Consider the following 24,154-nt stretch of genomic DNA (forward strand, 5'->3'; position numbering starts at 1 on the left):
ACCTGATGAATGAGACAAAGGACAACGATATTAAGGATTAACACTGTTCCAGTAAAGCTGGTTAGGTCTATATTCACTATTACAATCATTAAAAAGCAAAAGCAGGAGGGCTATTTTACGTTACATTCAGTAGTAAATTATGTAGCGTTAGCTAACTAACATCACATTAAGTACAATCCAAAGCCTACATTTTCTGGATTTGTTTTAGGTTTTGGAAAGGGAATAAAATGTACTTCTCCTTGCAAGCTCTCTTGGTAGTGACTGTAACTATTACAAGAGCCCCTGGAACAGCGTTTGACCATATCTTGGAAAAATTCAGCAAAAAAAATTAAAAAAGCTAGAAAACGACTCCTTTTGCAAACAATTAAATGGAGCACAGCCATGAAAGTGTTGGACCTCAGATAGAGTGAGTCCTATACTGCGCTGTGATTGGCTGGCTGTGTATTTGGGGCGTGGCTTAGCAACGGGTCAATTTTCCTTATCTGATTTGTTTATTTGTTTTTTGATTTTTGTGACTTTGCTGCTCCAATACCACCACTTTCTATTGAGATTAATACAGTACTATATACATCCATCCATCAGAAATTAAACTGAATAAAAAAAAGGAAAATTGCCACTTTGTTAGCTAGGCATTTAGCAATTTCTTGCTGGTTTATCATTATACATTTACATTTAACGTTTCCTTTTCATTGAGATTTAAAGATTGTGTTACCATGATATTTACAACTGGTTCACTTGTTATGTAGTGCTTCACAGATGTTTTGCATGAAGTTATCAACCAGTTCATCATGAACAATCTTCCAGCATATGTGTGTAGCTTCGTGAGTCAAAAAACACTCAAAGACAAAATGTATTTTCATATTAAAATGTTGGTTTTGGCTGAACGAATGTTGATGCTGTAACTCTGGCTAGGCTTGAATGAACTGGCCTGTGCTGGGCTCAGGCCAAACATTCAGGCCTGTGGGGGAATTGAACAACCCTCACAGTGACCACCACTCAACCACACACATTCATACATCGCTACGGCAGAATGACAGAATCTTTCTGCTCAATGAATATTAAAATTTTTATTTAATTGACTTGGAAGCATACTATTAATTTGAATTGAATTTCCATTATCTTCCCACTTTATTCTCGATGTACACTGTCAATGTCAGTGTAACTTTAACTTTCCTTTCCATTATTCCTCTTTATCTAATTGTATTTACTGTATTCATTTCTAAACTTTGCCACCCCTCAAAAGAGTTAGAAACACTAGAGTGTGCTTTATGTCTCTTAGCTGAGGTATACAGTGCACAGTTTGAATTTATGATATTTTATGTGCAAAAGTAATAATTCTGTTTTTGCAGGTAAAATGAAATTTTGATTTAGTAAGACTAGAGTAGTCTCATATATTGGAAAGAGAACATCAGTGGTAAAAGCTAAAATGTTATGTCCTCTCTCTCCATTTTACAGTGCAATTAGAACACTCTTCTGCTGTGCATAAATTAGCCATTTTCTATGCTTTGTCAGGCAGGAGGAGGTAATAAATCACAACCTTTTGTCATTCCAACATAGTGGTGTCACCCTTACACCAGCGGTACTTAGACGCCAAGCATTCCATCACAGTGTCTACTGACAGACAAGAATATCTCCCTAGTGCTCTGTGAAGCCTGTTTTCCACTCCAACAATCTGTCCTCTCCTCCCCTCCACCTCTCCTCCTTCCTCCATCCCCCTTTCTGTCCCTGTTGTTTCTTTCCCTCCTTCACCTTATTCTGGCCTCTCTGCAACACCTGCTACACTCCAGTACCTCTACCATCCAAACGCACTGCTGTCTCCTCAGCCGGCTCTCTTCTCTTCTTATCTCAAAGTTTCTATCCTCCCCTACCTTCCCACTTCTTCTTACTTTCCCTCCCCAATCAAAGCATTCATCTCCAAGCAGAACTCACAGAAACTGTATTGTCTCTAAAATAAAATAGCTGTGCGACAACTAAATGATCACTCTGCCTCGGGACCTTTGGTCTCCCCTTTGTATGATGCCAAGGATTTGGATCTACCTCCTTGTGCCAGAAACAAGAACCAATATTGAGTACCTACTTTTGTGCAATCCATATCTTGATTGTATCTGAAAATGGTACATTAACCTTCCTTCATCTATTCCTTCTTTTCCTGAGTGAAATGGACCTCATGGCTGCAATCAGTAAGATATCTTCTATACAGGGAACAGGAGATCCTAAAAGTGTCTACACCTTTCAGTCTATCCTAATATCTGCTCCTTCATAAACTGTTTAACAAGGTTCCTCAAGCCCTGCATTATGAATCTGCAGGTTATTTCACTGATTAGTTCTACCCTCTGAGATTAAGGGCGTGCAAATCAGTGAGATCGGCTGCTGTAGTATTTGGTTGTAATGAACTTTCACTCCTCAGAGTCTAAGTTCTTTCACCACATGGAAGAACTTTTAAACGTTTTTGTAGAGAAAAATAACATTCGTACCTTTTGTTTGAATGTGTCTCAGCTATTCTTTCAATTGTTGTGAGGATAAATACACCCAACACAAACTGCACACCACTTCGGTGGTTAAGCAAAAGCATCCGATTCTCTAAGTGATGTATTTTCTAATTTGAACTCTTGCAAGCGAGGATCCACCCCAACAAGAAAGATAGCAGATAGACATGGTTTACCAGAACATATTCTTGCACCTCCTGAACTAATTTCTACATTCAATAAAGCTACAGGTTCTTGAACGAGAGGTTAGGTTAATTTCTTGGGCCAAATTTCCAGTTACATCTTGCATAACAGGTAATATTAAGCAATAATTCTTGTGATGTGTCCCAAGGCTCACTCCTTAGCCCCATTCAGTTCTGACTGCCTATGCTGTTACTATGTAGGTTCACATTTGGCAGCAGTTTCTGCTGTAATGCAGATGAGTCAATTCTACAATTGTACTTCACATCATGTTGACAGCCTTGTTGACTGCATGTAAGAAAACATATTTTTGATAGATTTTCTAAGGAGAAAACAGAGAAAGCGAGAGACATTTAAATGTATAAGTTGTATTTGTCTTGTCTTCTCTCATTTCTTTTTAAGTTTTACAATATTTAACACACTTTATTACATCTACATGCATGAACCTCTTGTGGTTGGTTAGATCAAATCTAAATATTCAAATCTAGTAATATGTGTTTCGCATATGTTCTTTGATGTGTTATCTAATTGTAAGCCAATAAACCAGGATGCTTCTTGAGATGTACTGGGGTCTTTGCTGCCTTCTCTCACCCTGCTGAGAGCCAAAAGGAAATCCATCCCGCCAGATCGCTTCACACAGTGGCGTAGTTTCCAGTACACCAGATGTTCCCAGGCAAATACCAGGAGGCTGAGGCCCATGGCCACCAGCAGCATGTAGAAGACCCCTGCCATGTTGTCTATGTCCAGTTTACTGCTCATCACCTGGAGGGGTGAATGGATATATGGGGGAAGACAGGAGGGAAGGAGAGGAATGGGAAACGTTATAGGAGGTGAGAGCAGAGGAAAAGGCAGCGGTAAAGTAAAGGGTAGAAGAAGTAAAAGTAAAGCAAATAAGAAAGGAGGGACATGAATGAGACAGGAGAGTGCATTTATTACTAACGAGGGCCAATTTGTCTCCCAGACAGCAGATAAAAAGTTAATTACAACCAGCAGTACAATAGAGAATCCTTTGCTGTCACTGCATGTCAGAGCAGCCATCTGTGATATTTTAGAGCCCCTGCGCTCAGAACACTGATGCAAAGACCAAAACATGTCAGTCACCACAAAATATCTGGTTCGCATCAAACAAAGAGCATTTCAGGCAATTTAATTTATTCAGTTTCAACATGCATAGCTCTCATCTACAGCCAGGCTGCATTCACTCTTGAGTCAATTTTTTTTTCAAAGGTTTTGGTTCCCATGGGGCCATTTGCACCCAATGTGTGTGCACATGCATTTTGTGTGTTAAGTTTGGTTTGTTTGTCTAAGTGACAACAATAAAATCAGCAAATAACCACACATGCATCCCCGAATGACTCTTAGCCCTTGTCTGTGAGACCTGTAGTGCAGTTTAGTTAGGTGCGTGATTGTCATACACACCATCTACAGGAAGCAACCACAAAACTTAGAGGCAGCAGTTGCTTGTGTTTACAAATCTAAACAAAACTACATTAACTGATGAGTGTGGAGAGAATCAGCAACTCTAGATTCTGTGACGACTTTAACCATATACAGTTTTTCCACTTAGTTTTCCATCAAGTAGCTTTAAGATTGGGAAAACCATCCATTCCACAATATCAGTATTATGAGTGAGGTTTAAGGTGATCAGTTGTCAGACAAGCAGGATAAAATTATCTCGTCAAAAATAACACACAACTAAGGTTACTATGACCTGGAAAATTGTTTTCATACACTAAAAAAACTATCATTTTAAAGTTAAATTCAGTGATGTGATGTCTTAATTATTTTTTTCAGAGTATATATGGTAATCACAGGTAAATAAGAGAACGATTTTGGTGATACCTGGGTATTTACCAGCAGGAATACCAGCAAAAATGCCTAAACGTTCTTAAGACAGTGCCTGCTTCTAGTCTAATAGGTTACAGTATGAATAGGTTGGATATCTGACTTAATACATTACTGGCCAGCTGACCAGGATTGAGGTTAGACTACATTTAGTACATTCTGTAAATGGGGCAGAGGCTGAAGAAAGGCGGAGAAAAGGTATAAGGCGTCATACCTCGATCTTATCATTGTGGCAGATACCTGACAGCCAGAGACGCTCCAACATATCAATCTCATCTGCAAGAAAAAAAGATAGAGGGAGAGTCAAAAAGAGGAGAAGCTGAAAGAAAATTAAATAACAAGATAAGAAATATGGAAGACAAAACCCCACTTAAGGTTCATAGGAAAGAGATAGCAAGATGATGAGGTGAGGAGTGGGCAAAATATAAGAAAAATGAGGGATTAGGGAAGGAAATGACAATGGAGAGAAGGAGATAAAACTGTACTAGGAAAAAAAAAAGATTTTCAACAAAAAGTGACTTTTGTTATGAGAGCAAGGTGTTAGATTCCCCAAGAGAGAAGAAAGAAGCAAGAGGAGGAAAGCTAAAGAGGTGAAGAGAGACAAAGGAGAAAGAGGAGGAATGGAGTCTATTGTGTTGTACCAAAAAAGAGAGGGACATATGATGAAATGCAGCGCAGAAAAGAGAAATGAGAGGAGAGAGTGAAAACATTGTTTGTATTCATTTAAAAAAGAGGAGAAAATGAGACTGATGAGAGAGATCCAAACAAGAAAAATAACATAAAGATGAGATCAGATAAAAGGGAATTTTTGTGCCTAAGGTGTCTTGTATATGTGGTATGCATATAGTGAAATGAAAAGTGCAGGGTATCAGTACAAATTTCAAATTACAAGCAATAAACATTTTTTTTTTTACAGATGTAACTAATTACAAGCACAGAAATATAAAATATGAATGGAAAATTAAAAATTTTCACACACAGGAGAGGCTAAAGAAAGTTGCATGAGAAAGAATTAGAGGCCATTTGCAGAGGAAGTTATGAGATTGAAAAGAGAAACTGGGAATTACAGGCAGCGACTGGAAGTGAGAGAAGCCCTTTGAAGCAAGTTGTGAAATGGCCTGGTATTCGAGGGCAGAGCGACGCGACAAGAGTATGGGAGATGAAAGGGGGAAACGCACACAGACATTGCACTTCCAACACAAACTGTCAGCATCATGCACACACATCTGCTCCAGTGCAGCGGGACTCTCAGCACTGGCCATTAATGCATTAATCACAAAGAATGAGGCAGTGGGAAGAAAAAGCAGGATCAAATGTACAGAGATACTTATGTAGACAGATATGCACCGACCCTGTCGCAGAGGTCTATTAATACTAGCTCACACACACCGTCATGCACATACTCTGTGACTGTACACACTGAAGATGTCCCAGTTAAAGGAAGCTCCAATTCCCAATGCTCAGAGTTGCAATATTAATCGACCTCTGGGTTAATTAACGCTGTCTGGAAACCCCTCTGTAAAGCCCCCCCACATGGATTAGACCACTATGAATCAGACATGTTGACTGAAACGTCAAATCCGCTCAAATAAAACACAAATCTCACTCTAACATGAATTGCTGTGTGCCACATTTCACTTCCCCAACAGTCATGTATGGGAATTCAAACCTTCCTTGACAGCTGAATTAAACTGGGCTCAACTCGATCGACCCTGCCTTTTGTTACCCTGCTCCATGTAAATACCATATTCATTCGGTTCGCGGCTCACTCCCATAATCTAATTCATCGAGTTTCAATGAATTCTCAGCTGATTTCTCTCTCCCTGTCCGGCTCTCCGACTTGCTCCCTTTATCTCCCTGTAAATACGTTAATCATGGCAGTCAGTGCTGCATAAAGCTGCTCTTTGGGATAAATTTCCCCACAAAGAGCTGACAGACTGGCAGAATTTCAGCTGTATCCTCTCTCACCTGCTCCAAGGAGGAAAATGCCACAGTGTAAAGAGGGGGAATCGTCTGCACAAATGAAAGGAGCAGACATGCAAACACAGAGGGAGGGAATGTCAGTGCTTATAATTAAAATCTGTTTTCATTGTGTTGATTGTTTGACAATTTAGTAGTGATCTGGGAACAATTCAGTTCAGTTTCATTCAGTTCTATGCTAACCTAGAAAATGTGCCTGTCTCCCTTTAGATTTGTCAGTAGTGAGGATTTAAAGCCCCCAATCTTCAATTCTCTTAGTGGCATTTTAAATAATGTCTCCTTTATCCACTCTGTGCAGAAAAAGCATTAAGGAAAAGGATATTATGACCTGGAGCAGTTTTATACATATGGTCAAGTCAGGTGAATTTCATTTATATAGCCCATTATACCCAATCACAATTTTGCCTCAAGGGGTTTGAATGATGGCATCACCTGGAATAACTCCACAAGGAGGCAAACAGAAGGCACCCTAACCAGATACCAGAAGCATCTAAACTGTCTCTTCTCAGTGCAAATGAGAAGCTTTTGCACTCTGTCTGAGCTTCTTACCCAGACCCAGACATACGGTTGACATTTCAATCCATCTTCATTTTGAACAGTCCTCACCAGAAGATTAAAAAAAGGTAATTTGTTCAGAAGATTAAAACTACCTGTCCCACTCCCAAAAAGGCAATAATAGCGCATTGCTGTACCACTGCAAATCATGACCAAGATCTTTAACCAGCTTAGACCCCTATATACCCCCTACAGAGCTTGCTGTCAAAAAGTTAGGAGTTACAATCACTCAAAATATTTAACTGATGAATAAACTGAACACAAAACCACAACCTTTCTGATTGTTAATTGGCAATACAAGAGAGCTTTGGGCATTCGGCACAAAACCCTGATGCAAATAGCTCTCAATACTAAGACTGATCATCACTGCTTAAGCCATAACAACCAGCCTGTCAATTTCCATTTTGTGAATAAGACCCCAATAATCTGCACTGCTTCACTTGTGGCACTTAATTGCTTCCCAGCCTAAAGGGGTCAGTCTAGACTAGCCCTAGACTGGCACTCATCTCTACTGCCCAATTCAAGCCATACTTGGCCAGAAACCACCCCAGTGCATGAGGTCACAGCCTGCTCAAGCTAAAATAACTACATCATCAGCAAAAAAGAAAAAGACATGATTTTGAAGTCCCTGTAAATGTTGTCACAAATGGAGCATCACTTCCAGTAAGGTGTAGTCTTTATTTCAATTTCATTCCAGATATGTTGTATCAAGCAAGATGTGCAATCTACAAATATTAGTAATGATTATATATACATGCTCTGGGTCTTCATCATTTTTCAGAGTTGTTGAATTTCATATTTTATGTAGGCTTTTTGTGTTGTTTAGATCGGATTACATTTTATTCTCAGATACACTGTCAACAGCAAAAAATATTCAGTATCTGAATAACTGTCGATGAAGCAAAAGTAAACTTTGCGGGGAGAGAAATACTGAACGGAAGGGAAACACAATAACTAATTTAAAGTTACTGTAACCACTTTTTTTTGTGAGTGACAGAAGTAAATTATATGAGCTGCAGCTGTTCATGTCATTGTGTGATTGTTGAGTTCCTCTATCTCTAAAAGAAATTGTTTTGCAAAAATCTGAAAGTGTTTTTTGTCAGCCGACCTGTAAAAGCACAAATACAGATTGGACAACCATCCTGAGAGACAGCGCATGTTTTCAGGGTGGGAGAGATGGGAGGAGTGGTGCGTTTGTGTCTGGGAGGTGGTGAAGTCTATTAAATCTCTATGGAGATGGATTACAAAAACATTTAAAGGGTCTTTTCTGAACGGCACTTGGAGTTATGAGGGTTATCAAACTTCCAACAAGCCAGTGCCAGAATATTTTGTCCAACTGCCAGAACCATTTCAACTTCTTCTACTCTTCCCTCTCTTCTTCCAAAAAAAATAAATTTAGGAGACTGGAGTCGACCAGGATGACTAAATACTAATATCTATATCAAATGAGCAAGTGGAAGTTAATGTTTTATTAATCTTTATTGTGTGAAATAATGTGTAAATGTTAATAAAAGTATAATAAAAATTAAAGTAGTGCCATGAGTCAGGAATAGTGTTTCTAAAGGGAAATTCCTGCCATTTCTAGGGTTTGTTCATTTGTTTTTGAATGTTGATCCCAAATGATCTGTGGACAAAACATAAAAACAAAATTGAAGGTTTAGAGAAATATCTGTGGCTCTAATCTCAGTCTATAAAGTTAAAATCAACATCCGGGTCTCTAAAGACTCAAAGCCATCTGAACAAAAAGAAAAAAAGAAATCAATTTCCTGAGGGTACAATGCTGCTAAGTATGTTCCACCCACAGTTCCAAAAGCTGTTTGCATTCACATTTTCTTTTAATCATTCTTTTGTGTGTGAGGTATTTTTATTGGCTTTGCTCAGCCAGCATGAATCAATGTGAGTGACACAAAGGAGTAGTGGAGCGGAGGCGAACTTTGGATATGCGGTGCCTTGGGAGTTGAGCCCAGGCGCAGCAGTTGTATCAGTACATATTCCTGCATCGCGGCCCCTTGCAGCATCACTTTGAAGACGGTTTATTTCTTGGAAGTCTGTTGGAGCAAAGTGGGACATGAAACACAGCTGCCTTAATCTTGAAAAGGTTTCCTTTATCAAAATTACTGCTGTGCATCTTTGTCTATTATGTTTTAGCAAATGCGGGTTCAGTAGCACTCCAACAAGAGAGTTCAACAGGCAGGCAGTACTTTTACAGCTGTTAACTAAAGGAAAACATACATACAACAAAAATATTAAATAAAAAAGCTGGCATCAAGGACAGTCGGCCAGCTAAAAACTCACCACTCTGCTACTATTTTATCTTACTAACAAAACAAAAAAATGTTTTTCTTAGCCAATAAATCCCTCATCTACTATGCCGTTCTTTCCTTTCTGTTAAATGAAACTGACACTTCCTGCAGAAATCCCATAAGAAAAAACTACCAGGAAAAGGAAGTGCTCTGCCATTTAAGTTAAGTGGAAGGCTTTTGATGTGGAAGTGTTATCTTTCAACAGCACAACACAGATTTTTGAATGAGATCAGTATTTCTATTAACAAGAACAGAGCAGCAGAATGGTGAGTTTAACATGAGTTGTACATACTGAATTAGACAGGAGAGAGATGACTAACTAAAACATAAAAATATACTTTCAAAAACTGGACTAAAGGCCTGTCTCTAATTTAAGCCTGTTTTCCAAAGGACCCGTAGATAGGTTTGGGGCTAAATATCTTTAAAATTAACAGTATGTAAAGTATGCAATTTGGTGGAGCCGTCCTTTGAAAACAATTAGTATTATTTTTCCATATCAGCAGTTTTGTAACTGTGACATCACCCTATCAAAAAGCCAGATGTCTCATTTGAAAAAAATAAAACCTCAGTTTCAGTTCAGTCTGAAGATTTGCAGTATCCACGTGCCGCCAGCCTCTAGTGTTCGCTGCCCCTGGGAGCCGCTGTCACTGCCGGCACTGAGGCATTTTCCACCTCAAGCTCTCGAGCTCACTAATTGCAAACGGGCTAAATTGCTCCCCAGAGGAGCCAATTTGGTGACTGACCAGTCGTGCTGAAAAAAGAATTGACGACGCTTTAACAAAGAGATGTATTACGAGGAACAATTACAGGAACTGTTGAAGGCCATAGAGCATGCGCTGTGGATAATGAATTCATGTGATGTCTTCGGGGTTGGTTATGAGGTTGCAGGGTGTGTTGAGTTTCTGAATGAACAACACAGAGAGCACAATGACCCCAAATAGTATCAACAAAAGCGTAAAATTTTATTTATAGTGATAAATGATAAGAATTTATCAAAGTTTCTGATTACCGTATTTTTGTTCACTTTCTCTCCACTCTGTAAATTAATCAAATATTGGTTTATAACTGCCTGAGTATTGCTGCATTCAAATTCAGAAATTCTGCAAAACTTGGCTTTTCCAACTTCCCAACCATGATATATGAGCTCAAGACTTATATACTATTATCAAACACCAATATCAATTAAAATTTTACTTCAATATGTAGGTTGTTTACCATCCTTAATAAATTACATACATCTTCGCATTGTTTTCAAAAATCTTTTACCTCCTTTTGAGTGTTAATTATGGCTTCAATTTAAGTTTGCTTTTTGTCCCATTTCCCAAGCTTCTTTTTTAATGTAACATAATTGCGCTGCTGTTGTAGCCAGAACTCTAAACTTGAATTATTTTGTATCAGAATGTGACTACGTTTTTCAAAATCAGGATGAGCAGGAATCCTTTTTATAAAACCAGGATATAATGTTTATAGATCAAGATTGTCATTCATAACTTATTTGCATTAGTGTTGCAATATTTGTGGTCATAAATTTGGTACTAATCTTGGTGGTCTTTTCTTTGAATGCAGACTTATCATTGTTTTTACTCTTGGTGAGCACTGATGCCAGCAGAAGCTAAAAGCGTTTCCTGCAACTATAAAAATATAAAAGAAGGGGTTATTATTTTAAAATTGAGAGTCATTCTGACTTCTGCAAACCAAATTACTGGAACCTGTCAAGGTCACTGTGTAAGAGGTTTTTTTTACCATCTCTCTCGGCTGTGTGTGACTCCTTTCTTGCTCCTGTTCTATTCAAAAATTGGAGGATAGCACATATTGCCAAAATATTTCAGTCGATCAAAAAGAATTACAGAACATTACATTTTATTTTTAATGACACTGGTGAGAAAAACATGTTTATATTTCTGAGTCATTCACTATGTTCTTATTTTGACATATCTGATAGCTGTAACAGAGATCACGCCTCCCCTCTTCTTCTTTTCTGCTCTTTCTTCCTTTAACCTTATGTATTGATCTTCCTCCCTCTGTTCCCACTTCAAACTTTCCTGCTCTTTCATTTCTCGACAGAACCTCACCCATTCCATCACATCTTACCCATCCTCACCCCTCACAACTTGATTTCTACCTAACTCTGAACTATGTCCTTTCTCCCCTTTTATCCCACCACCGCCTATATCACACCAACTACTAATGTTGTCCTCTTTTATATTTATATCAGTGAAAAATGCCTTTCATCAAATGTTTTCTATACTTAATAGTGTTATATGTAGTTGGTTTCCTGAAATCCTAGAACAATACAATCTACTTACATTTCCTCTACTGGGGAAGTAGAGGCAACTTAAGCAGCAGCCTTATACCTGCTCACATGACAATTATTTGTGATTTGCACATCGCAAAAGAAGACCAGAATTTCCAAATGTACTCAATTCAAATGTTTTTGGAAAATTGCCTGTGTGGACATGGCCTCAAAACAGCTTGGTCTTAATGGTTTTGTAAAAAGAACATAGCATGCAAATTGAAATTCAGCATGTTTCCTAATAACAATCCTCTGACACATAGATAGTGATGACTTTCAGGAGTTCACCTAACTTTTAAACTGCAGCTAAGTCTGTTTATCTCTGCCGTTGATTTTTTAACGTTAGCTGTCTCAACTAAGGTTAGCGCCTGTTCCAGCAGACCTCTATCAGACCAGCATAACGTCAGTTAAAGGTTAACTTTAACCCAGCCCGGCTCTATGTAAAGAGAAGGCAGAGAGACACAGACTTACTTGCTGTTTGAGAGTTCCAACTGGACTTATGGAAGCCATTGCCTCATGTTTGCGGTGATGCAAGAGGCTTCGGAGCGAACGAAAGGATGGTTCAGGAAAAGTGACGTTCTCTCCTTAATATGCAGATTGTTAAATAAAATTATTGTAAATGTAAATCACATGCTCCTTGTCCCTCCCCTCAGACTCCGCACCAAATCAGCAACAGAATGTCAAAATTAAAAAACTACGAGTGACATGAAGAAATAATCTTAACATTGCCACTGAAAAACACATTCAAATTCAAAAGATGAAATAATTTATTTTACCTGTGTTTATTTTTTAGTGGAATCGTTTGCCAGGACAGTGCCAGTACAATCTTGTCAGTACAGGTTTTGTTTTCAATGCCACATTTTATTTTCGATGTCATGATTTAAAGTAACTGTCCTGGCTCGATACCACTAGCATAACCAATATGACATTTTAAAATGACCCATATAGCTGTTGCAAAAATGACTCCGATCTGCATTTTCTGGTAGTTTTTTTGATGGTTTGTCTGAAGTTTACACAACAAGAACTACTTGATCAAGGTTACAGAACAACTGTGCTAAGAGTTCAAAGAAATCAGCTTTTCACAGGTCAGGAGCGGCAATCTCTTGTGTCGAAGTCCCACAAGTCCCAATATTTAATTTATGCAGACTGTTGCGCACATAACGTGAAAATCTCAGGATGTGAAAATCACATGACCATTAACCCCGACCTCCTTTCTAAGAATATTTGCCTTTATAACTGAGAGAGTGCATTCATTAACTGCAGGTATTACAGTCCCAATACAGCTGTGTAGAACACTGATATACAGTATTTAATGACTGGCAGATTGGTGTTCTTGTAACTGTCGATTCAGCAATGTAACATTGCAAACTGCACTGAAAATTATTTCGTCAACCATGATGTTAAGACTCATGACTGAAACCTTCCTTTTCAATTCACCATGTTGTTTGACTTGCATTGCACTAGTGACTAGACAGACTTTCAAAGGGACAAATAGCTGTGTTTATGACTTTCTGCTCTTTTGAGGTAATTTCTTCTTATCCAAATGCTTTAACTGTCATCCCCATCCTTTCCAATGCCCCACCCCATCTACCCATCTGTCTTACCATCTCCAACCAGTTGCAACAGAGCGAGGTCAAGCGGCCGTTTCCAGCGGGAGTTCTTGTGCAGGGCGATGCCATAGCCTGTAGTGGCAAACACCTTACCAGAGCCGATGGTCATCACCTTGTGGAATATACACAAACATGTAAACATTCATACATCCTAGCATACACACACACAAACACATGAATCCCTAGACAGAGGCAGATTCAAAGAGGCAGATGGCAAAGAGCAAATGGAAATTAGCTTAGTTTCTAATGTAATATTTTCTGTCCACTGTCAGTGTTGCATATTGGCAAAACAGTTGGCTCAGCTCTAATATCGACATTCTCGAAAATCCCAGAGTTTGAGTGTGGGATATTGTTTCAGTGGAGGAATTAATATAGATTCACATCAGTTGTAATAATTACTGCAGCAGTGGCTGATGGGAGCTCAGGCCTCCCACAGACCTTATTACAAATGATCACTGGGTGTGATTTTCATTCTCGCTGTGGGAGCCATTGAAAATGAAAACTTATAAATAAATCAACACCAGTGCTGTCCAAAAATGACAATATTAACTAGCTACAGGCCATGAGGGACTAATATAAACGCATTGAATGTATTCAATTTATTTAATGCAGATGTAGAAGTGCTCATTTGGAGTGCTTGTTGTGCTTATGTTGCAGTTCCCACAAGGAGAGACTGTGCACACTGAAGATCTTGTAGTTTTGTAGCACACAGTAGCTGCAGGGTACAGAAACTTCAACAATAGCAGCCACTATGTATGACGGGTCACTGTGAGAAGGGCGAAAAATGAAAGAGATCTATTTCCTACCTTGCAGCCCTCATCCTTTCTGGCCATATAGTTCAGCACCGCAGCATCATAAATGAAGGCATCCAGCTTCCTGCAGGGACGGAAGGAAGGTGGGAAATTACAACAATAAAATGGAAATGACTAACCTGGAGCTAAATGACAACAGAAGTGCAACTAGTGAACAAAATGACAGAAATGATGGATAAACCAGTGACAAAACAGCCATTCAAGGCAGAAGAGCTTCTTTCTCAACACCATTTTGCAGCACATTCAACAATTGCACAGAGAGATATTCATCATAGTGGCAGAGGCAGAGATGTCAATTCTCCTCCTACAGTAGCGTCAATAGACCAGAATACAATGCAGTAGCAGGGGAGCTGCAAGTAAGGTTTGATTCTCACTTGTGATAAGCAGGAAAAATCCTTACTCTCTCGGACTTCTAAAAGCTCTGCGCTTGTGTCACTTAATGTTGTTTCTTATACAAATATAAACTCAGTTAGTAGAACAAGAAAAAGAACAAAGACTGTGATTGAGACAATTTGAAATGATTTATGTCCTATCAGCCTGTAAAAATATGTTTCATCCTCTCGCCACACCTTGTTGGCAGTAGTAGAATAAAGGGAAATCCTCTTGCATTACTCTGGGATGGTTAGCAGCACTGCTGCCCTGTACTGTAATAGCTATACCATGAATGAAAGAGCAGCCAAAAAGATCTGTTGTCACAGCCAGATATTAAACTATGTAGGCTATATGGTGCATTATATATGGTGCTGATTTTGCAGTAGGCCTGGGCGATATTAAAATATAAATCACAATATTATTATATAATATTTTTATATTTATCTATCATCCCCTTGACCCTGAATTTATTTACAATTACAAATAAAAAATATTTATTGTGTTGTATTGTGTTTTTGCTTTCAAGCCGATGCTAAATTAAGTGGTTAGATTATTAATTTTCTATATCTTTCTATAGAACGTAGAATAGATTTTAAATTTAGGTATGATGCAAAGTAGCCACAACAGCCAACCAGTGCTTGCAAAAGGTTCCTAGGTACGTATCAGATATAAACAAACTGGAATTGAGGGAATACATACAGTACGCTGTCTCGGCTGCAGTCTGAATGGAAGCGGTATGATGCCAATTCATGACAATCGGTGTAAAGGGGATATTACAAATGTATACAAATGTTTTTGTTAATTGCAATGCACATCACAACAGACTTAAAGTATAGAATGGTTGTAAATCTACAAATCATATTTTCTCTCAATCACTGATTGAGACATTAATTGGTAAAACAATAACACGGTATGTTCCGCTAAAAATCTATAATTGTTAAGTCATTTATCTCAAATGTGAAGATTTGCAGCTTTTCATTGTTTTAAAACATTGCAAACTGGACTGCCGGTCAGTCAAAAACAAGCCATCTGAAGACTTGACTTTGAATTTTCAGACATTTCATAGAGAAAACAATTAATTGACTAATTAAAACATAATATACAGGTTAAACTATTATTTAATAATATAAGTATTTGCATCCTTTGAAATCTCTCCCTAAGTAGAAGCAAAGAAGGCAGTTTGAGGAACAGTGAGCTAAAACACTTCATCATAAAATAATACATTGAATGTAACAGCTCCCCTCACACTGATGATGAATAGCTGAGGAACTGATGATGGATTTGTACACCTGCTCTTCTACTTCACATTAATTTATATTCACACTCGGGAAGCTGCACTGCATAACCAAAGTCTTCCCAGAAAGAGAGAAGGAGGAGAGGATGACTGTGCTGAAGGATGAAAGATTGAAAAGAGGTGAAGAGATGGGTAGATGGTGCAGGAGGGGAGGAGGTGGGTAACAGGAAAAGGAGGGGGGCGGGGGCGGGGGGGGGGGGGTTGTTAGAGATAATGATTCGAGGGAGGGAGCAGGAGGGAAGGAAGTGCAAAGCAGAAGCAAAAGGAGTTGATGAGCTAAGAGCAGGGAGTTAATGAGGGAGGAGGAAAAGGCCAGAGAGAAGACAGAAAAAAGGATTAAAGAGTTAGGAGAGGAGGAAGAAACGCAAGACAGAGATGGAGAAGCGATGTAAGGTGCCACGACAGCCAAATCAAACAGGAATCTTCACACTGCTTTGCTCTGACGGAGTGAACTAATGTTTCCTACGTAAATAATTTCAGGATGAGAGGTGGAGAGAAAGATGGTAATAGAAAGATAAACAGTGAATAATGAGAGAGACGGTAAAGAGACTCAGGGATTGAAGTGCGGTAGAAACTGATGTAACAGGAACAAGGAGGATGAGTGAGAATGATACAAAGGAATGCATCATGGGAGTTTTAATAACACGGTACGTCAAATCTGCTAAAGACTGCAGCTGCTGCTTGTCGGAATGCCAAAGTGTGTGCGTCTATGTGTGTGTGTTTGCCTGTCCCATTAAACATTTGAACCCTTGTCTGCATCAACTAACAACAGCCGCTCTCCTCCTCACCCCCCTCACCCTCCCACTTCAAACAAGATGAGCTAGTGTATATTTTATGGCAAGTGCTTTGTGTACTTTGTGGCCCCACAGGCGGATAATGAACCCCCCTTGTTGAAGACAAGAAGCGCCTGAGTGGCAGCCAGTGCTGAGATGGCGATATTTTCCCCCTGCACTGCGGCTGCTGCTAGCATGTATTATTTAAAAGTACTTCTTTTTTCCCCCTGCTCTTCTCCCACCTCATTTAGCAGCCATGATCCTAATGGGGCTGCACAGGTTACAAGAGTTATCTGAGGCTCCAGAGGTGAGGCAGATCAATATGCTAACAGGTTGAGAAAGACAAGAGGGTCCTGTAATTGAAATGAGGTGTGGATGACAACATGCCTCAAGTTAAAAATAAAAAATAGATAACAAGCAGAAGACAAAGGGTGCAATCTGTTTAAAGTAAGAGCTTGTGAATTACAGGATTAATGTAGCAGAAAGCTGAGGGTTTTTTTGTAAACCAAAGTGGATGACAGTAGACGTATATTCTTCGATTTGTGGATACCGCATCGGACTTCTTTTACTCTATGGGCAGTGCTTTTGTTATTGGAGTGTATTAGACATTTGTTTTGTGATATGCTGACATTTCTACAAATGGATCAGTCCACACCAACCCTGAGATAGATGCATGACCACCAACCTATTTTGATCTGTCTAGTGTGGCAGCTGAGATATCCTACTTCCTTTTGTGTTGAGAACTACAGATGGCTGACATTCAGAACAGCTTCAATGCTCCTTGACTCGGATTCTTTAAGCCTGTGGAACTAGTGGGGTATTATCATCCTAAAAGAGATCACTCCCACCATGATAGATCACGTTTCATGATAGGAACAAAACGATAACTCGGAGTAACTCTCATGTCACAGTCCAAGGAGCCGTACTCTGAATTCTCATCTGAATTTGCAGAGTTTTTGTCAACTTTAGTCCTTAAAACAGACAGTTATTATTGTAGGGGATTTTAATATTCATGTGGACGTTGAGAATGACAGCTTTAGTACTGCGTTTATCTCTCTGTTAGATTCCATTGGCTTCTCTCAGAGTGTTCATGAACAGACTCACTATTTTAACCACACCCTTGACCTTTTTCTGGTATATGGTATTGAAATTGAACATTTAATAGTGTTCCCACAGAATCCCTCTTTATCTGACCACTGTTTGATAACTTTTGAGTTTGTATTGCTGGACTACACGCCATTGGGCAAAAATTTCTATACAAGATGTCTGTCTGATAGTGCTATAGCTAAATTTAAGGATGCGATTCCATCAGCTATAAATTCAGTATCAGATCACAAAGTAACAGAGGACTCCTATGCTAATTTCAGTCCTTCCCAAGTCGATCATCTTGTTGATAGTGCTGCAGGCTCGCTGCGAATGACACTCGACTCTGTAGCCCCTCTAAAAAAGAAACTAATAAAACAAAGACGGTTAGCTCCATGGTATAATACTGAAACTCGCAAATTAAAGCAAATATCACGGAAACTTGAGAGGAATTGGCGTTCCACCAAACTGGAAAATTCTTGTTTAATTTGGCAAGATAGTCTTAAAACTTATAGGAAGGCCCTCCGTAATGCCAGAGCAGCGTACTACTCGTCATTAATAGAGGAAAATAGGAACAACCCCAGGTTTCTTTTCAGCACTGTAGCCAGGCTGACAGAGAGTCACAGCTCTATTGAGCCAAGTATTCCCATAGCTCTCAGTAGTTACGACTTCATGAGCTTCTTTAATGATAAAATTCTAGCTATTAGAGACAAAATTCACCAAGACCTGCCCTCAGCTGGCACCGACTTATCTCTAAACTCAGGAACCTTAAAAACAACTGTAGAACCAGATATATGTTTAGACTGTTTTGCTTCCCTCAATCTTTACCAACTAACTTCAATAATTTCTTCATCTAAACCATCAACCTGCCTTTTAGACCCCATCCCGACTAGGCTGCTTAAAGATGCTTTACCCTTAGTCAGCACTTCATGCTTCATGATCAATCTATCTTCATCAACAGGCTATGTACCACAGTGCTTTAAAGTAGCTGTAATTACACCTCTTCTGAAAAAGCCCAAACTTGATCCAGATGTTTGAGCCAACTATAGACCTATATCTAACCTTTCATTTCTCTCTAAGATCCTGGAGAAAGCAGTCGCCAAACAGCTGTGTGACTTTCTACAGAGCAATAGTTTATTTTCAGTCCATCATAGCACAGAGACAGCACTGGTGAAAATTACTAATGACCTCCTTATCTCTCTTATGTCTCTGTACTGGTTTTATTAGATCTTCGTGCTGCATTTGATACCATTGACCATCAGATCCTATTGCAGAGACTGGAACATTTCATTGGAATTAAAGGAACCGCTCTAAGCTGGTTTAAGTCCTATTTATCAGATCGATTTCAGTTTGTACATGTTAACGATGAATCCCCCATGCGCGACAAAGTTAGTCATGGAGTTCCTCAAGGATCTGTCCTCGGACCAATCCTCTTCACTTTATATATGCTTCCCTTAGGCAATATTATCAGGAAACACTCCATAAATATTCATTGTTATGCAGGTGATACTCAGTTGTATATATCGATCAAGCCAGATGACCTGTAATTTTCTATGTTAAACTCAGATAAAACTGAAGTTATTGTTCTGGGGCCTAAGCACCTCGGTGACGCATTATCTAAAGATATAGTTTCCCCTGATGGCATCGCCCTGGCCTCCAGCACCACTGTGAGGAATCTTGGAGTTATCTTTGATCAGGACATGTCGTTTAAGTCTCACATTAAGCAAATTTCAAGGACCGCCTTTTTTCACCTACGTAATATTGCAAAAATCTAGAACATCCTGCCTAAAAAGGATGCAGAAAAACTAGTCCATGCATTTGTTACTTCTAGGCTGGATTACTGCAATTCCTTATTATCAGGCTGCTCGAAAAAGTCCATTAAGACTCTTCAGCTGATTCAGAATGCTGCAGCACGTGTTCTGACAGGAACCAGGAAAAGTTTTAGCTTCTCTGCATTGGCTTCCAGTAAAATCCAGAATAGAATTTAAAATCATTCTTCTTACCTACAAAGCTATTGATGGTCAGGCATCATCTGATCTTAAAGAGCTCATAGTACCTTACTACCCCACCAGAGCACTGCGCTCCCAGAATGCAGGGTTACTTGTGGTTCCTAGAGTCTCCAAAAGTAGACTAGGAGCCAGAGCGTTCAGCTATCAAGCTCCTCTCCTGTGGAACCAGGTTCCAGTTTGGGTTCAGGAGGCAGACACCATCTCCACATTTAAGAATAGGCTTAAGACTTTCCTCTTTGATAAAGCTTATAGTTAGGTCTAGCTCAAGTGACTCCTGAACCATCCCTTAGTTATGCTGCTATAGGCCTAGTCTGCCGGGGAATTTCCCATGATGCGCTGAGCTCCTCTCTACTCTTATTTCTCTCCCTCTCTATGCAACCTCATCCCATTAATGCATGTTACTAACTCGACTTCTCCCCTTTCCCGTAGTCTTGTGCTTTCTCGTCCCTCTCCTCTCTCCTCCTATCACTTCCTGCAGGTGATTCTGGCTCTGGATCTATGGTTGCGAGTCACCTGCTGCCCCCGTGTTCCTGCTCGACACCATCTGCTACAACTATTGTTATTATTGTAATTATAATCATTAACATAACGATTATTATCATTACTACAACACTACTGTAAATATCTGTACCATTATTCATTCAGTCTACAGCAACATTACCTTTACTGTCTGTACCTCTGTGTGTATTGTGTAGGCTGCCTCCCTCCCCTCTCTCTCTCCTTCCATCCCCCCCAAGCGGTCGAGGCAGATGGCCGCCCACCCTGAGCCATGGTTCTGCTCGAGGTTTCTGCCTCTTAAAAGGAAGTTTTTTCTTGCCTCTCTCGCCTAGTGCTTTCTCTTGGTGGGAACTGTTGGGTTTCTGTAAATATCATCACAGAGTACGGTCTAGACCTGCTCTTTTATGAAAAGCGCTCAGAGATAACTGTTGTTGTGATTTGGCACTATATGAATAAAATTGAACTGAACCCACACATGCAATAGGCTCATTCTGTCGTGCTCCCTATCAGAAACAGAAAAAAATGTAATGCCCGCCCACCACACGTAAATTAAATTCTTATGAATCATTAACATTTACATTATTTTGTATCAACAAATAAAAAGAAGCCAAATTGAATTTTATGCCCAATAGCATCAGCAAACTCTTGTTATTTTTATTTCCCTCCATAAATCATGTTCATTCAACTTATATCCACTCCATATTTTTCCTCTGCTCATTCACTCACCCCCTGCAGTGGCTCTAACAACCGGCCTAATGCCAGATATCACACAAAAGTACAATTGAATGTAAGTAATTTTCTATCTATTATACCTTTTTTATAATTGTCTATTTGTATTTTTTAAAAGTTAAATCAGGATAACTTAATTATTTACTTTTATTTTACATTTTTGATCCATTTTAGCAATTGCTTTTTGTACTCAAGGATCTCTTGAAAGTGATAAAAGCCCTGCACACACCCACACAGGTGTTTACTGTTGTGGCTAAAGTTGGGTGGAGCTATGTGAGCTAATTAGGTGAGGTCACCAGACTCTATGCAACAATAAAAATATCAACTCAACAGGTGAGTCATGGCACACTCAGAATGGAATTGCCATTCATTTTTGTGTGGAGTGGCGTTAGACAGTAAAATGTTTGATAAATGCTGTATAATCATCACATTTGTAGAATACTGTTGTTAGCATGGTAGCCATGCTAGCTTCCACAGTTCATGTTTACAATCTACTATTTCCTGTCTCCACCTGCAAGGGTGGATCGAGATGTGTGATGCCCTATATCTAATAAAATATTACAGTAGAAATATAATTTAAGAGTAAAAGGAAACAGAGTATTAGTATTAATAATTTTAAAAATATAAAACCTTTTGTTTTCTTTAAAATTGTGGGGTAGTTTCTGTCCTTGTCTGGTGCATCATTTAACTTTTCTTTCCTATAGTTGTTTCCTTACTTATCACTACTTACCCCCTCCCCTCTTTTATCCTTTCCTTACCCAGTCTTGAGGTTTTCAATGGCCTCCTCCACACCCTTCTGGTTGTTGCGGATCATGTACTGGTGCATGTTGGGATAGTTAGAGCGGATGTTCTCCTCTGTACTGCCGTTTGGCACTGTGCCGAAACGCAGTGGTGGGTACTGCTCTGTTGGGTGCTGGAACTGTATGAAAAGAGGTGGGCGGAGATTAAAGGAAAGAAGGAAAGAAGGAAGTTAAAGAAAGGTAGATAAAAAAAGGGGGGGGGGGGGCTGTTTGAAGTGCTACAAAGATCACTTCACTTTCAAAGAATGGCCTATGCTTCAGTTTTCTGAAGAGCTGAGGGCAGAGACTGATAAAACAGACGAGGTTTTAAAGTGTGAGAACAGCAGGATAGTTTTTGGGTTCTGCTGAAGCTGCACTGTGAAATAAAAGAAGAGTAGGCAACAGGGAGACAGAACATTTTGAAGGATTATATACAGTATTTCACTACTTTCTGTTAACTGAAGCTGAAGTTGCCGACCTGTTTTGGAGAAAGACAAGAAGCAAAATGAAATGTTTTCATGTTTCTCATACATTTGTTTATTTAAAAAAATTAACAAAACAGTTTAATCCTCTGCTCTCAAAATACTGTAACAAGTGCAAAACTGTTACAGTATTTTTGGATGCCCTCTTGTTGGTGACTTTTGGACCAAGGTTTTTAAAGAAATTGATATTATATTCAAGGGAAAACCAGCCCTAACCTATTTTTTGTGTTCTAGGAATACAATCTGCAGCTTTACACGTTAACCCCTTCTCGCTGAAGTTGCTTAAGGTGTTGCTGTTTAGTGCAAGGAGATGTATTCTTCTTCAGTGGATCTCAGACTCTGTCCCCACAGAGTCACACCTAAAGACAAATTTAGGGTCACCAATCAACCTAGGCCACATGTCTTTGGACGGTGGGAGGAAGCTAGAGCACCCGGAGAGAACCCACACAGACACGGGGAGAACATGCAACCCGCAACTTTCTTGCTGTGAGGCCACAGCGCTACCCACCGGACCAAAAAAATTTAAAATTAACAAAACCCAGCATTTTACATTAGGTAAACATACACGTCATTCTGATTCCTTGCTAAGCTATCTATTCATCTATCAGTCCATCTGGCCATCCACCTGTTCATGCATACATCCATCCATTCGTTCATCCATCCCTCCCTCCCAGACCGTACCTTCTTATCAGACAGCCCTGACACTGTGTCGATGTACTCCTCCTGGATCATGAAGGCAGCCAGGTTTGCAGTATAGGAGGCCAGGAAGATGACAGCAAAGAAAGCCCACACCAGCACCTGAAAGAGGAGTAAGATCAATGAGGGCTGAGTCTGATAGGTGTTGAAGTATTTTGATATTTCAGTGACACTGTTTTCACTTGTTGCCATTTCATTGCTAAACCCACAGCTGATGTCTTTGTCTTGCCTGGAGGGCAGAGTTGCTTTTGTCAGTATGACAAAAAAAAACGTCACTGCTACCTCAGAATTTGTCCTTTCCGTACTTGAAGTTCTGTGAGCAAATCATAGTTTTTCCTGCGCCAATATGTCTGTCATGGTTCATATATATGAATAATGGAAAATAATGTATATTTAATCAAGCTGTACTGTATTGTACTTTAAATGAGTATTTACATTTTATTTTACTTTATGCTTCTACTCCACTACATATGGTGCTTTTTAATCCACTACATTTACCTAACAGTTATAGTTACTTGTTCTTTTGCAAACTACAAAAGCATTGTTGAAGGAATAGTTTGACATTTAATTATTATTTTTTTCTTGATGAGAATTATATGTGAAGATGATGTATATGGTAAATGGGAAGCCAGTTAGTTGCACCCAACTTGGCTCCCTCCTAAGGTAACAAAATCCAACTATCAGCACCTGCAAATCACACTAATAAACACGTTATATCCTGTTTGTTTAATGCGTACTATAACATAAAAGTGTAAAAGTTGCGGTTATAATGGGGGTTATGTAATGGATTATTTCCAAAATGCAAATTAACCCCTGTGAAACTGTAACTGTAGTTTTTGCATTGTTGTTTTACATACAGAATACTTCTCCTTCTAATACATAAAGGAATTGCAGAATTCTCTAATCTGAAATGTCCAAAACCAACAATGTGTTAAACTTCCCTACCCTGCCCGATCACTCACAGACAAAGAACTCAATAATTTCCCTACAGCTGACCACTGTAGTTTCTAGCAAACATGGTTGAATAGTTTCTATTGTTAGGGATCATTTTCAGCAGGGGATCAATACACATGTGGTGCTCTAGTGAGCATCTAGTGAGTATTTCTAGCAGCAGGATGATGTATGTGGGATTGAGTCAAAAGAAACTACAGTGTGTGTGTTCATGGTAATAAAGGAAGATGCCATCCAGTGTAACAGCATGGCTGATTTAAATGTTTTCAATAATTGTTGAACAATATTGGAGATCTAAAGAACAAGAAATATTAGGCTTTCTTATTGGCTCATGTTAATAGGACGTGTACCTGTAATTGGAGTATTTTTACATTATGGTATTGCCTCTTAAGTGATACAGACAGATATAAGTACAATTTACACT

General features: G+C 39.2%; 1 protein-coding gene across 1 annotated transcript in view; it reads right to left on the reverse strand.

Annotated features, from left to right (window-relative positions):
• Positions 1 to 24,154, reverse strand: part of grin2da (glutamate receptor, ionotropic, N-methyl D-aspartate 2D, a) — a 228,923-nt gene that overhangs the window by 12,814 nt on the left and 191,955 nt on the right. Inside the window, exons 13-18 of the mRNA XM_038725574.1 lie at positions 22,765 to 22,881; positions 21,581 to 21,741; positions 14,059 to 14,128; positions 13,247 to 13,364; positions 4,726 to 4,787; positions 3,258 to 3,428 (exon numbers count right to left, since the gene is read on the reverse strand). Coding sequence (XP_038581502.1) covers positions 3,258 to 3,428; positions 4,726 to 4,787; positions 13,247 to 13,364; positions 14,059 to 14,128; positions 21,581 to 21,741; positions 22,765 to 22,881 — 699 coding nt within the window. The remainder of the gene's footprint in view (positions 1 to 3,257; positions 3,429 to 4,725; positions 4,788 to 13,246; positions 13,365 to 14,058; positions 14,129 to 21,580; positions 21,742 to 22,764; positions 22,882 to 24,154) is intronic.

This window comes from Micropterus salmoides, unplaced genomic scaffold (assembly GCF_014851395.1).
Source record: "Micropterus salmoides isolate LMB-PRFRI ecotype aquatic unplaced genomic scaffold, ASM1485139v1 Ms_hic_scaffold_17, whole genome shotgun sequence".
In the NCBI taxonomy this organism is placed as follows: Eukaryota; Metazoa; Chordata; class Actinopteri; order Centrarchiformes; family Centrarchidae; genus Micropterus; species Micropterus salmoides.